At 37.1% G+C, this 13,762-nt stretch overlaps 1 protein-coding gene across 1 annotated transcript; it reads left to right on the forward strand.

Annotated features, from left to right (window-relative positions):
• The first annotated feature begins 8,811 nt into the window (after positions 1-8,811).
• LOC127096478 (uncharacterized mitochondrial protein AtMg00810-like) lies at positions 8,812-9,249 on the forward strand. Its single transcript, XM_051035042.1, has one exon. It carries the CDS (start codon positions 8,812-8,814, stop codon positions 9,247-9,249), a length of 438 nt encoding a protein of 145 aa, XP_050890999.1.
• The last annotated feature ends 4,513 nt before the right edge of the window (positions 9,250-13,762 follow it).

A 13,762-nucleotide genomic window follows, 5' to 3' on the forward strand; every position in this document is an offset into this window, starting at 1 on the left:
TTATAGGACATCATGGTTTTGATCCCATTCATTTCTAATATGTTGTCACTGTTTTATGATTTATTGAAGATGATGCTTGTTTGAATGCCTTGAATTGGTTTGTATAATTGTGTATGGACTTCTTGATTTTCATTGACCTACTTTCTTTTGTCCAATTGAGCTGAAAATTGACATGCCATACATTGAATGTGTCCTGTTTAGGTGTGAATTTTTGTGGAATTAATTGAATTGATTTGGTATGCTTTTGAGTGAAATAGTTCTGTTTGGTCTTTTGAAGTTGCAAATTGCATGATTGATGTTAAATTGTGCATGAAATGATAATGGTGATTGATATGAGCATGGGACCAATTGCATTTGCTTTTGATTTGTTTTAATGTGATTTTGGTTGGTTTGCACTTGCTGTTTAGAACTTTTTATCCCCTTTGGACCCTAGGCTTGGCCTAGTGGTCTAGTTTCTCACATTTGGTTTGGATTTTCAGGTTAAAAGTGCAAAAGGCTTAAGGAGAGAAATGGAAATTGAAAATTGAATTTGTTTGATGTTGTCCACTAACATGACTTTGTTTTGTAGGGATTGATGCTTGAGCTTGAGCTTATAGCTTGCACTTGTGTGCATTAACTTGTGTTGTCTGTATAGATTAACATTTGCTGTTTATTGTTGGTTTGTCTGAGTACTGATGATACTTGATTGATTTCAGGTACATTTAGTCGCTTACAGTTCTTTAAGAACTTGCTTGCTGCTGCTTGGTTTTTTTAACCAATTGAGGTAGGACTTCTATTCTCCATGTAGTCTGGAAGACCTGGCCTGTTACTTGGCCAGGCAACTGTCTGAAGTCCTCCTTAAGAGGCGATGTTTGTGGTTGTTTACATTTGTGCCAAGCAGGTAAAGACCTCTATGAGGCAATTGGTGGATCAAAGGGATATGCAATCTATCCCCCACTATTCTGTTGAGTCGTCCCTCTGCTCACACCACTGTGTTGATGCATTGGGACACAAACCCAAGATCTTGTGCTGTTGCACAATCGAGTCAGAGTCTTTGAGCGTAGAAGGGTCCCTCCATTCTGGACCCACGTTCCTTTGTCTGAAGCTCTCCCTGGCCAGGGATAAGAGCTGTGAAGTCTAATCTTCACTCATCTTTCATCTGCTTCACCTTAGCCTCTCAATGGCAAGGTTAAGAGCGAACGCTACCTTGTACAGATGACTTGCTTAGGCAGTCAAACCCATTGTTTGAGCCCACTTGACTGGATATAGTGTGTGCTTTGTGAATATTTGTTTGCTCTGTTTTGCTTGTATGCTTGTATGCTTGCTTTCTTCCTGGATAGGATTAGCTTGCTGTTGTGCAAGTAGGTAGAAACCACAACTTAGGGTTAATGATGCATGATAACACTAGGCTCGAGTACAGCTCCCTGGTAGTGTGTCTTCCCTTGGTTTCTGGCTAGAATTTCTTTCCCTTTCAGGGGAACTACGTCGCCCTGATCCTCATACCAGATGAGGTACGTAGGCAGGAGACCGTGCGAGGTCTCTCCGGGCACCCTTTTCTTTTTTTTGCGTGTGTTTTGTTTGACAGCTATCAGGCTCGAGTTCCCGACTCCCTGTTAGTCTGTGTGTTCAGTTTCTTTTGACGTCTCAGCGTCTCTTCTTGCTTGCTTGATGACTTTTAGGTCCGAGTTCCCGACTCCCTATTAGTTTGTGTGTTCCTTTTCCCTTTCAGGGGAACTACATCGCCCTGATCCTCGTTCCAGACGAGGTATGTAGGCAGGAGACCGTGCGAGGTCTCTCCGGGCACTTTTTTTCTTTTTGTGTGCGTTTGCTTGTTAACCCTAGTGTGTGTCTGTTTTGGTTCGGATGCTGATGTAAGCCCAGTGATTGGCATTCAGGCTCCATGTTTGCCTGAGTTTGTGTTTGGGTTGTTTGGCGTGCGTGAGCCGAACTACGGCAGCTCTGATTCTCGTTCCAGACGAGATACGTAGGCATAGGATGCGATGTCCTATCGAGCTCTCTTTCTCTTAACCCCATCTGTGTTGTCTTCGGTGCGTGTGTGTGTGGTGTTTTAGCAACCTTTTCTTTTCTTAGAGCGTGGATCTCGTCGAGTACGACGGACGTGAGGGGTGCTAATACCTTCCCCTTGTGTAACCGACTCCCTTACCCTTTCTCTTTGGTCGCGAGACCATGCTTTTTCCAGGTTTCTCTGAGCGTTTCCTTTCCCTATCTTGGGATAAATAACGCGCAGTGGCGGCTCTGTGTTTTTTTGTTTCAGCCCGCCGGTTGTTTTTCACGGATGCGACACTTACCTCCACTCATTTCTCACAAACCTCTCTCTTTTCTCTCTGAGTAAAAGGAAAAGAAAATAATAAAAACAAAAAAATCTCTACCACTACCTACATGCTTACTTCTTCGCCCCTCACCATCATCCCCCTACAACAACACTACAACCACCGATCGCTCCTTCTTCAACCACACAAACCGGTAACCTCTCACCGGACCTCACAACCCCTCATAAATCTTCCACCATCCAAACCCTCTTCATCTTCACACAGAAACCAAACCCTCGACACGCTCACCTTCCGTCGACAACCCTATAAGCCTCCATTTCAACCAGATCTGCTCTTCTGCTACAAACCATGATCTACCTCCTAACAATCTCCGCCGGCGACGCCTAACCACCCTTCGACCTCATTCGCACCTTCAACCGACCACCGCTACAACACGCCGCGTCACACCTTCAAAAGCCACCACCACCATAACCTTCATCTTCCTTCATCTTCCGCATCGTCTTCCGCTTCAATCCACCTCCACCACCAACAACGAAACCATCGTCGTGCCTCACCACTCGACACCACCGATCTATCCAAACATCTCTCCGTTTCAATCAACTGATCGCAACCAACCTTTTGCGAGTTATGACTGTGGGTTTTTGTTCAAATATTTAATCTGGTTACAAGTTGTTTTCTATTTTGCAGAACGAATTGCTCCGCCAATTTCAGTACCAAAAAGGTTAAGAGGCGAAAATCGAAGCGGAGGTATGCGAGTCGGGACCAAAGTTATGGATGGACTTGGGAAACCATCGCTTGTTTCGACGGTCAAGAGCTAGCAGCAACGACAAACGCATCAGTAGCTGGTAGTATTGGAAAGCCGTATGTCGGTAACACTCCATCATTCCCTTTTGGCTAACCGATTCATGTTTGGTTTACACATTTGAGTTTGGATTTGTTTCTTTTTTTCAATATTAGTAAAATCTGGGATTGACAAATTTATGTAGACTGTCATGGTATTGTGGTCGTTGTTCTGACTTTTTGGGCTTCAATAATAATTGCATCACATTTCTGTCATATTGTGAGTAAATTCCCTGCTACTTGTATATGTTAATTGATTCAAAACCATTGGATTTATGTTTCTCTGTTCGTAATAAAACCTGTGATTTGAGACTGGAAATTAATTTCAAAGTATTCAATGAGAAGGACAACCATTCATGACAGTTGAATGTGCTTGTACACCTTTTTTTTCAAATTTCAAGTTATGTGTGTATTTGATGCCCACTTAATTAACCGGTACAAGTTTGGGACCTTTAATTAGCTGTATTAGCTTTAATTAGGCTGGTAGATTTGGCATTATTACCGAGATTTCCCATGGTTTTATGGCCATTCATGAAAGACTATTGGTCTTTCTTCCGTGCCACACGTTTTCTTTAGGGAAGACCGATGGAGGATCCTGTTTTCCCAAACGTAAAGTTGATGTTTTCCTTTTATTTAAGTTTGCTTTTTCTTTCTACTTTGCTTTAATTTTGAATTTAATAGAGTTGGTCTACCTCAGCACGTGACGGAGGCGGTGGCCTCATCATGGCCTTGTTTTTATATATATAAAGAATTGTATTTAGCATTCCTATTAGGTCCAATTTTATATTATCCTATTTATTTTATTGTTATTTCTCATCAATATCCCAAACAAATTTTAGTATACTCCCTGTTGTATTGTTTCTTTTCATTTAAACTTTATTCTACTCCAATTTATTAATTGATAGTTAGTTAATTGAATAAGTTAAATTAACCAGGTTAATGTTTTTTTCATAAATAATTAAAGTTGGTATCTTAATAAATAGATTTGTTTTAATCCAAAAATGTTGATTCGATGCCAAATTTGTTAAAGAATGATTAAACTCACAATCACAATACTCAAATCATTTCTTCCAAATTAATATAATTTCTAAAAAACATTCTAAATTTTAAATTTTCTAAATTCTAAATTTTCAGATAATAAAAGGATAGGAGGCGTTCGCCTCATTATCTTTCGATCATTCGAATAATTGGCGTACGCCACATTGCTCGAATTTTCGTCATTTAATTAAAACATCAAACCATAACATTTCAAATCATTTCTTTTAAATCAACTACAAATTCCAAATTCTTTTAATTATTTCCGATAATTAAGGATGGGAGGCGTTCGCCTCACTATCTTTCGATTATTCGAATAATTGGCGTACGCCACATTGCTTGAATTTTCATCATCAAATTAAAAACGCGATCGTATAATTTCAAATCACCTTTTCATATCAAACCCAATTTCGCAAAATAAATAACTTAAACTTTAATCGATTGAATGGGAGGCGTTCGCCTCGCCATTCCTTGATTATTTGAATAATTGGCGTACGCCACATTGCTCAAATCATCGACTTTTCAAAACCTACCAATTCAAAATCCAAACTATTTTCGCAAATCCTATACAACATCTAAAAACATACTCCCTCCGTTTTTTATTATAAGTCGTTTTTGACTTTTCACACGTATTAAGAAATGTAATAATTGTGGTATAAAAAAGAGAAATTATGAAGGATTTTACAAAGTTGTCCTTCATTAATGATATTGAAAAGATAAATTGATATAATTGAAAGAAGAGAGAATAATAAATGTTTAAGGGTATAATAGGAAAAATAACATTAATGACTCATTAATATTATAAAACGACTTATATTGTGGTACAAAATATTTTCCCAAAGCGACTTATAATAAAAAACGGAGGTAGTATCTTTTATAAACTAAACTTCGGATGATAAAAGATGGGAGGCGTTCGCCTCACCATCTCTCGATTATTTGAACAATTGGCGATCACTATATTGCACAAATCATCGACTTCCGATTAATACATTTTAATTAAACTTGGATAAGGGAATAAGTGGTGCACGCCTCATTATTCTTCGAATAAGCAAGTAGGAGGCGTACGCCTCACTACCATGCATATTCGACATCCGCAAACAAACTTTCAAAATAATTTGAACGAAAAAGGAGTAGAAGGCGTTCACCTTGTTATTCCTCGAAAGAATTGGACAATTGGTGTGCACCACATTGCTCAATCTTTCGTTGTTCTCCAAAACATCTCAAACAAATCAAACCTAGCTTCTCGCCCTCGTGCGATCGAAACCAATCAAACACCCAAACACATCACTTCAACTTGTCACCCCCGCGTGACCAAAACCCTTTCAAAAAGAATAATGTCAATCCTTTCTAATGCGCACAACAAACCAGTGCTAGAGCCTCCATCGAGAGTAGACAAGCCAGCGTTTAGCCGTTAGAACACCGACCTACACAGTCGTTCGTCAAAACAAAACACTCCAAATATTCGTAGTACCCCGAACTACGAATGCTCTGATTTCCTTATTGCACCATAAGGATACGTAGGCACGAGATTGCGAGATCTTGGCGAGCACACTAATAAAAAACCTCCCCTTTCTCCTTCCTGAGGTCTCCATCCATATTATGTTATCTATTTTAAATCACTCGAAGAAAGCGAATAACAGTCAACTAACATTCAAATAGCAAATCAGACTAAAAGGTTCCCGTCGAGTATAACGGACGTGAGGGGTGCTAGTACATTCCCCTTGCGTAATCGACTCCCGAACCCGAATATGGTTGCGATGACCATTATTCTATTTTCTAAAAGGTTTTATCGATGTTTTCCTATCTCTTGATGACCATTAATATTTTCAGAAACTTGTAGACAAAGTTTGTTATAGGGTATTTTAGTATTTCTACTTAAGTCTCACTTGTATTTAAGCAAGTGAGTGGTGTGAATAGTTTCATTCCTTTTTGGAGTTTGTGTAGCAATGTGTGTATGCAATCATTTGTAACCGTTTTAGAGTAGTGAAAGTTTGTTATTATTCTCTCATCTCTCTCTTATTTCCATTGTTCATCTTTATCACTCTGTGCACCAATAATTGGTATCTATAGCTCCGATTCAGATCCACAGGGAAACACCACGGGAGTCATGAGTGAAACGGTGAGGCGTTGTGTGATTGATTTTTATTCGGAGAATTCGTGTTGAATTTCTGATCAGAATCGTAAATAGAATCACATATCTTAATTTTGCGGGATAGGGAAACACTGTGTTTAGGTGAGATCTGAGTGTATTGCATAAGGTTGAAGATGAAAGGAAATAGTAATCTGAATACCAAGCTTCCAGTGTTTGATGGCAAGAACTAGAATCATTGGATGATTCAGATGTGTGTGTTGTTTGGAGCTTAAGATGTTCTTGATCTCGTCAACGACGATTACACTGCACTTCCATAAAATGAAACGGAGGCACACAAAAATGCTCAGCGTGATATGAGGAAGAAGGATCACAAGGCGTTGTTCTACATCCATCAATGTATGGATGTGAACGTGTTTGAGAAAATCGTTGATTCGACGATGGCGAAGGCTGCGTGAGACACACAGGTGTGGTGCTACAACGGTGATGCATTGGTGAAGAAGGTGAAACTTCAGTCTCTATGTAAGCAATATGAGAATCTCAGCATGAAGAACAATGAGAAGGTACCCGACTACATCTCTAGACTGATTCTGATCATAAATGAGATGAATTCGTATGAAGAAACACTCTTTGAAGAAAGTATCATTGAAAAGGTACTTAGATCTCTTAATCCTCAGTTTGATTATATTGTTGTAGCAATTGAACATTCTAAGAATCTAAGCCCCATAAGAATAGAATAGCTGTAAAGTAGTCTAAAGGCGCAAGAGTTGTGTCTGACTGAAAGAACCTTTGAGAGAGAGGTATAGCAGGCTCTGAAAGCTTCTTTTGTCAAGAAAGACCAGAAGCAATCTTGGTCAGAAGCCAAGAAAATACATGGTAGGTCTCAGAAGTCATAAACCTCAACTTCTGGGAGTCAGAAGGGAAAATAGAAGTATGATAAGAGAAAAGTTCAATGTTACTATTGTAAAAAGTTTGGCCACTTCACTGCAAATTGTTGGTCAAACAAGGAGAGGAAATCAGAAGAAGCGAATATAGCCAGAAGTTCTGATGATGAACATGTGTTATTAATGGCTTTTGATTCTGATAGTGCGTCTCTAGAAGACTGGTGGTATATGGACACTGGTTGTTCAAACCATCTTACTGGAAATAAGAAATGACTGGTTAATTTTGACTCTAGGAAGAGGGCCAAGATCAGATGTGCTGATGATAAGTATCTAAATGGTGAAGGAATGAGAGATGCTAGAGTGATTATGAATAATGGAAAATATGCGTTAATTCAGAATTTTTGGTATGTTCCTGGCATGAAGAGCAATCTAATGAGTGTAGGTCAATTAATTGAAAATGGATTCTCAGTTACCATGAAGGACAATCTTTTGAAGTTGTATGAGTGTAATCAGAAGTTGATTATGGAGTCAGAACATGGAAGGAATAAAACATTCAAGGTGAATATTAAAACTGTAGACTCTGAATGCCTTAGCGCGACAAGTTTGTGAAGGAAAGTGAGTCGTGGCACAAAAGATTTTGTCATTTGAACTTCAGAAGCTTAGGGCATTTGAATTCAGAGAAGCTGGTACATGGAATTCCTGTAATTAAGAAACCAGAAAAGTCATGCAATGTGGGCATGAGAGGGAAACAACCATGACTGTCATTTGCATCAGAAGTAGCTCCAAGGGCAAAACATGATTTGGGAGTAGCGCATGCTGATGTGTGTGGACCATTTCCAGAACCTTCACTAGGAGAGAATAAATATTTTATGTCATTTGTGGATGATTTCACAAGGATGACATGGGTATCCCTTATAAAGTTCAAATACGAGGTGTTTGCTGAATTTAAGAAATTCAGAATCAAGGCTGAGAAATAGAATGGTCAGACTTTGAAGATTCTCAGAACTAATGGTGGAGGTGAGTATAACTCTACAAAGTTCAAGAAGTTCTATGAGGAGAATGGAATTGAGCATGAAGTGACTTCTCCATATACTCTTTAATACAATGGTCTTACTGAAAGGAGAAATCAAACTTTGCTTGATATGACAAGGAGCATGCTGAAGGAGCAGAAGCTTCCTAACACTTTGTGGGGAAAAGCTATTGCCACTGCATCATATGTGCTTAACAGGTGTTCAACCAAGAAGTTGAAGGAAATTGTTCCTTATGAGAGGTGGACTGGAGATAAGCAAAGTGTGAGTCATTTTAGAGTATTTGGTTATGTCTGTTATAAACACATTCCAGATGCTACTAGAAAGAAGTTGAATGATATAAGCAAGATGATGTTACTGGTGGGGTATCATAATACATGTGCTTATAAGCTTTATTGTCCATTCACTAATAAGGCTGAAGTCAGCAGAGATATTATTGTGAAAGAGTCAAAAGTAAGGGATAATGTAAAGATTACACAAAGCTTTGTATGAACTTAAGCAAACCCCTAGAGCTTGGAATCTGAAAATTGATTCATTTTTCAAGAAATATGGATTTTAGAAATATGAGATGGAGTATGATATATATGTTCAACATACTTCTGAAGGTAATATGATTCTGGCGTGTCTGTATGTTGATGACATATTGCTAACATGAAGTTGTGAACATGAGATACCTAAGTTCAAGAAAAGAGTTGATGAATGAGTTTGGGATGGCTGGTCTAGGAAATATGATTTTTATAGGGATTGAGATTATGTACTTTAAGAAAGGCATAATTTTACATCAGTTGAAATATGAACTTGAGCTGAAGAGATTTGAGATGCTGAATTGTAAAGTTGTTGTCACACCTGCTGATATAAATCAGAAATTGGATTCTGATTCTGATGGTGATGATGTAGATGTGACAACGTTCAAGCAGTTGGTAGACTCTCTAAGGTATTTGTGTAATACCATACCTGATATTTATTATGTAGTTGGAATGGTGAGTAAGTTTATCAGTAAACCGGAGTGGTCTCATTACCAAGCTGCTGTCAGAATTATGAGGTATATAAAGGGAACTCTAAAGTATGGAGTTTTGTTCTCTTTTGGTGCTGAAACTGACTAAGAACTTCTGAGTTACTTAGATTCTAATTCGTGTGGAGACAGAGTTGACAGAAGAAGTACTTCTGGGTACTTGTTTAAGTTTCCGGGAAGTCATATTTCTTGGTGTTCCAAGAAGAAACCAATTGTTGTTTTGTAAACCTGTGAAGCAGAATATAATGTAGGTGTTGTGACTACATGTCAAATTATGTGACTTGAATTTACTGCAGGATCTGAAGATCAAAGTAAACAAGCCTCTGAAGCTGATGATTGATAACAAGACTGCAATCAATCTTGTCAAGAACCCAATGTTGCATGAGAGAAGCAAGCATATTGAGACTAAGTATCACTTTCTGAGAAATCAGGTTCAGAATGGAATGCTAGAAGTTGTGCACTATAACACCCAAGAGCAGCTGACATATGTTCTGACAAAGGCGATCAAGATTGATCAATTTCTTCGCTTGAGGGATGAAATTGATGTTTTTAATTTTGGTTAAGCTAAATATGAATTAAAGGATGTTGTTAGAATTAATTTATTTTCAGAAATTTGTAGACAAAGTTTGTTAGAGGGTATTTTAATATTTCTAATTAAGCTCCACTTGTATTTAAGCAAGTGAGTGATGTGAACAATATTATTCCTTTTTATAGTATGTGTAGCCGTGTGTATGTGTGTCCAATCATTTGTAATCGTTTTAGAGCAGTGGAAGTTTGTTATTATTCTCCCTTCTCTCTTATTTTCATTATTCATCTTTATTATCTTGTACATTAACAAAATTATATTTTGTCACCGGTTTATTACAATGTAATAATTCTTTTTTAGAATAAAATTTATATATACTGCCCTCAAAGGCGGCGATTGGATCTGTAAAGTTCATAATATACCGTCTTAGGAAAGTACTAGTAGATTTCATATTTAATTAACTTTAGTCATACAATTAGCAGAGATATACACGACTATTTTTATTATTTTTATGGATTTGGTTTTACCATGTTTATATGAGCTAGAATAAATCTCGTTCTCCCTCATTCAATAGTATGGGAATGGAACACCATGAGCATGAACTTTTCTATACTAGGAATTTAGGTAGTTAACATTTTACTGCTACCAATTCTCAAGAAGTAAACCACAATGTTAATGATGTACCATGAAAAGAACTGCGGAAAATGTCGCATACAGAATTATACATAGCAGTATGTTGGTTATGTTTTGTTAGAAAATCGGGTATGATAATCCTGGATAACTTCGAAGAATCGTGTTCGTACACTTTCCGAACAAAGTATTTCGACCTTATTCTTGCCTGGGTTCACGAAATCTTTGTGGGGATAATTCTTGAAGAACAATTTGTTTCTGGCAAAGAGAAATGTTCAGGAATATAGAGAGAAAGTTTGGTTTCGTTATTCCTTTTTTAAACTGAGGCCAAATGACTCCTTATATAGGAGATCAATAACAGAAACCGAAAAGACGCAACTGTTCAGAAACGGTTACGTCGGTTGGGAAAAGATTCAACTGTTCAAAAGAAATTTCGAATGGGGCGCTGCCCCGCACCCCGCTAGGGGTTTCGCCCCTTGGAACCCCGTTTCAATTATTCGCATTCAATTATACGTTGGCTCGACGAGCGTGCACTCCGCACTACCCCTAACTCATTTCCAAGCTTTAACGCATAATTGCATCGACCTATAGTAAATCACATTACTACTAAAATACATTGATGATACTAAAATCACCAACATGTTTTAGACTTACTCGTGATTTGTACTTGCTGTATAACCTTGTTTTTAATCACATAGACAAAACTGTTGTTGGTTATCACCTACAAATATTCTTGTATTATACAAACGTGAGTGTTGGTTTCAGCATGGTGCCTCAACGTTACACAATTCACTGAGGATAGAATTGTTCTTTGGTAAAATTATATGTGAGGAGTCTGTTACAATTAAGGGTTGAGTTGTAGGTAGCTGAATCATCATATTATTGATGACCCTAGAAATGTGTCAAAGTTAATGTCATATATTGTCGTTTATTATTAAAAGCAAAGTCACATAATGAACAAGAATGTCCTGGTGTTTATCATCTATGTAAACCATGATATGCAACTAATACCATTTAGTGCTCATATGTCGCCCAAAGAAAAACGTAAATTCACATGCCGCCTGAACCTTACCCCATGCGGTGATTATAATTTGTGGACCCATGTAAAAGCACATAATGATCCTATCACCTAAGCCTAACCAATTGTGCTTATAGGTCCTTTAAACATAGAATCACTCAGATTGTCATTCATATGATATTAGCTGATCATTAATAAGGTCATTTATATGCGTTAATAATTGAAAGTCTATATACATAAATGATTTATAGGATTTAATTTTTAGTTATCGATAACATGTAACATCCTATTTCTCTATGTATAAATATACGAAAATCAGAATATTCATCAAAATAAAAGCAGGATGCCACACATTCTCAAATTCAAACACACATGTCTTGTAACACTTTAATAGATAGTAACAATAATCAATACTTTCTTTTAGAGTGTCTTCGCATACTCACATTCATTTAGGGTATTATCACAACAAAAATTCTCATGAAAAAACATACAATTAATAAATAATTTAATTTCAAAAACTTTATAATATAAACGAAATCATAAATGCAATCTCTTCAAAACCTCAAAACATAAACCATGAGAGTATACTTTAACTCTCTACTCAACACGACATAATATAAATCACAAACGTTTTCCCCCAGTGTTACATATCAGAGCATGTAAACTAGACGTAGAAAGGAAAAGAAGAAACAAACTCATGTCATCCTCCACTCTAAGCAACTACTCAATTACCTGATTATCTGTACCCTGAATAGGAGCACAAACAACAACAACAACAACAATAAAAGGATAAGAAATCACAAACAATAATAACAGACATATACTGCAAGATAGGATAATAACACCACATTTCCACACAACTTCACTGACACTATATCTCATCACAATCTCACACTCAAACTCATCAATCAATCACAACTCAACAATTATGCAAATAACTCAGTATGCAATGCAACTGAGCTATGCAACTCTATACATATGCATGTGGTGCCAACTCAATATTTGGTTCGTCATACGAACCAGGTTCTAATCACTAGGAACCCTAAGCCCCCTCTCTGAGCTCCAAGCCCTTTCTCTGAGCTTGGGACAAGTCATTAGTCCCCTCTCTGAACAAGCAGACATGCCTCTTGACATAAATCTTCTAATGCATGATCATATCATCAAATCAATACGTTAAAACTCCTCTTTGATCCTAACATATGCATTGACAACTCAAATAATCCCCTATTTGGATCACATCACACCAAAATCACAAAATACACATTATCAATCAATAGTGCAACACAAGCATACTAATAATTCATTTCAGCAGAATTATATTTCAAGCATGCAACAATACAACAAACATAACTCAAAATAATCCATTTTCACAACATTCCCATATTTCATACTTATTATCAACACTTAACATCTCGTCATAACAATATATTCAAACATTTCCACAACTCGTAAAACATATTCCTCAAACTCGCACAACTTGACATTTACCCGATCGAATAATTTTTAATAATCATTCTCATCAATTACTCATGTTATCATAACACATTCAACATATGAAATTATTACCAATTGATAGTAATTTGCGTTAGCTTTCCAACCTTCGAATTGCGTCTCGTTCCGAGTTACAGAACTCAAGTTATGATAAAAACAAAAACAAAAGAATTTAGTCGCTGGAGTGTCTCACTACGCGAGGACCTCCCTCACTAAGCGACGTCTCGCTAAGCAACGTCTCGCTAAGCAACGCTTCCTTCGCTAAGCGAAGGCATGCAGACTTGTAAAAACCAAAATACAATTTCCACCATTCGAGGACCTCTGAAACTCCGATTTTGATTTCCTAAAAAATTAGATACTCAGAATTAGACATACTAATACTACCCCATGATTAAAATCGAATGTGACACATAAAATACATCATTATAATGAAAATAATTAATTTGCAAAACCTTCGACAATGCAACAATGGTGGAAAAACATCAAGTATCAAAACAGAAAAATCAGTCGTGAATAGTGCACAAATTCATCAATTATTACAGACAACTTTCATCATACAATCAAAATTCATTCATAACATACACCGTATTGGAGGTTAATGACCCCTCTTACCTACTCCTCATGCATAAGCCCTACCGGATACTCCTAGCAGCAAAATTCTGATTTCCTGTAGAACATCTTCTTCTCCACTCCAAGTCTCTTCCTCTTCTTTTCCCTTTGATCTCTTTCTCTTTATTCTGATTTCTACGTACCGACAAAATAGGCTATCACTAGGTTTCTCTCATTATAATATATAGTTAGGACAAAATAACTCTTAGTTATATTTTTCTTCCCTATTAACAAAATAACTGCTCCTTCCTTCCATTAATTTTTCCTAAATTCTCACTTTCACCACAAAAGCTCTATTTTCCATTTAAGTTAATTAAATCTAGTAAATTA

Source organism: Lathyrus oleraceus, chromosome 6 (genome assembly GCF_024323335.1).
Source record: "Lathyrus oleraceus cultivar Zhongwan6 chromosome 6, CAAS_Psat_ZW6_1.0, whole genome shotgun sequence".
In the NCBI taxonomy this organism is placed as follows: Eukaryota; Viridiplantae; Streptophyta; class Magnoliopsida; order Fabales; family Fabaceae; genus Lathyrus; species Lathyrus oleraceus.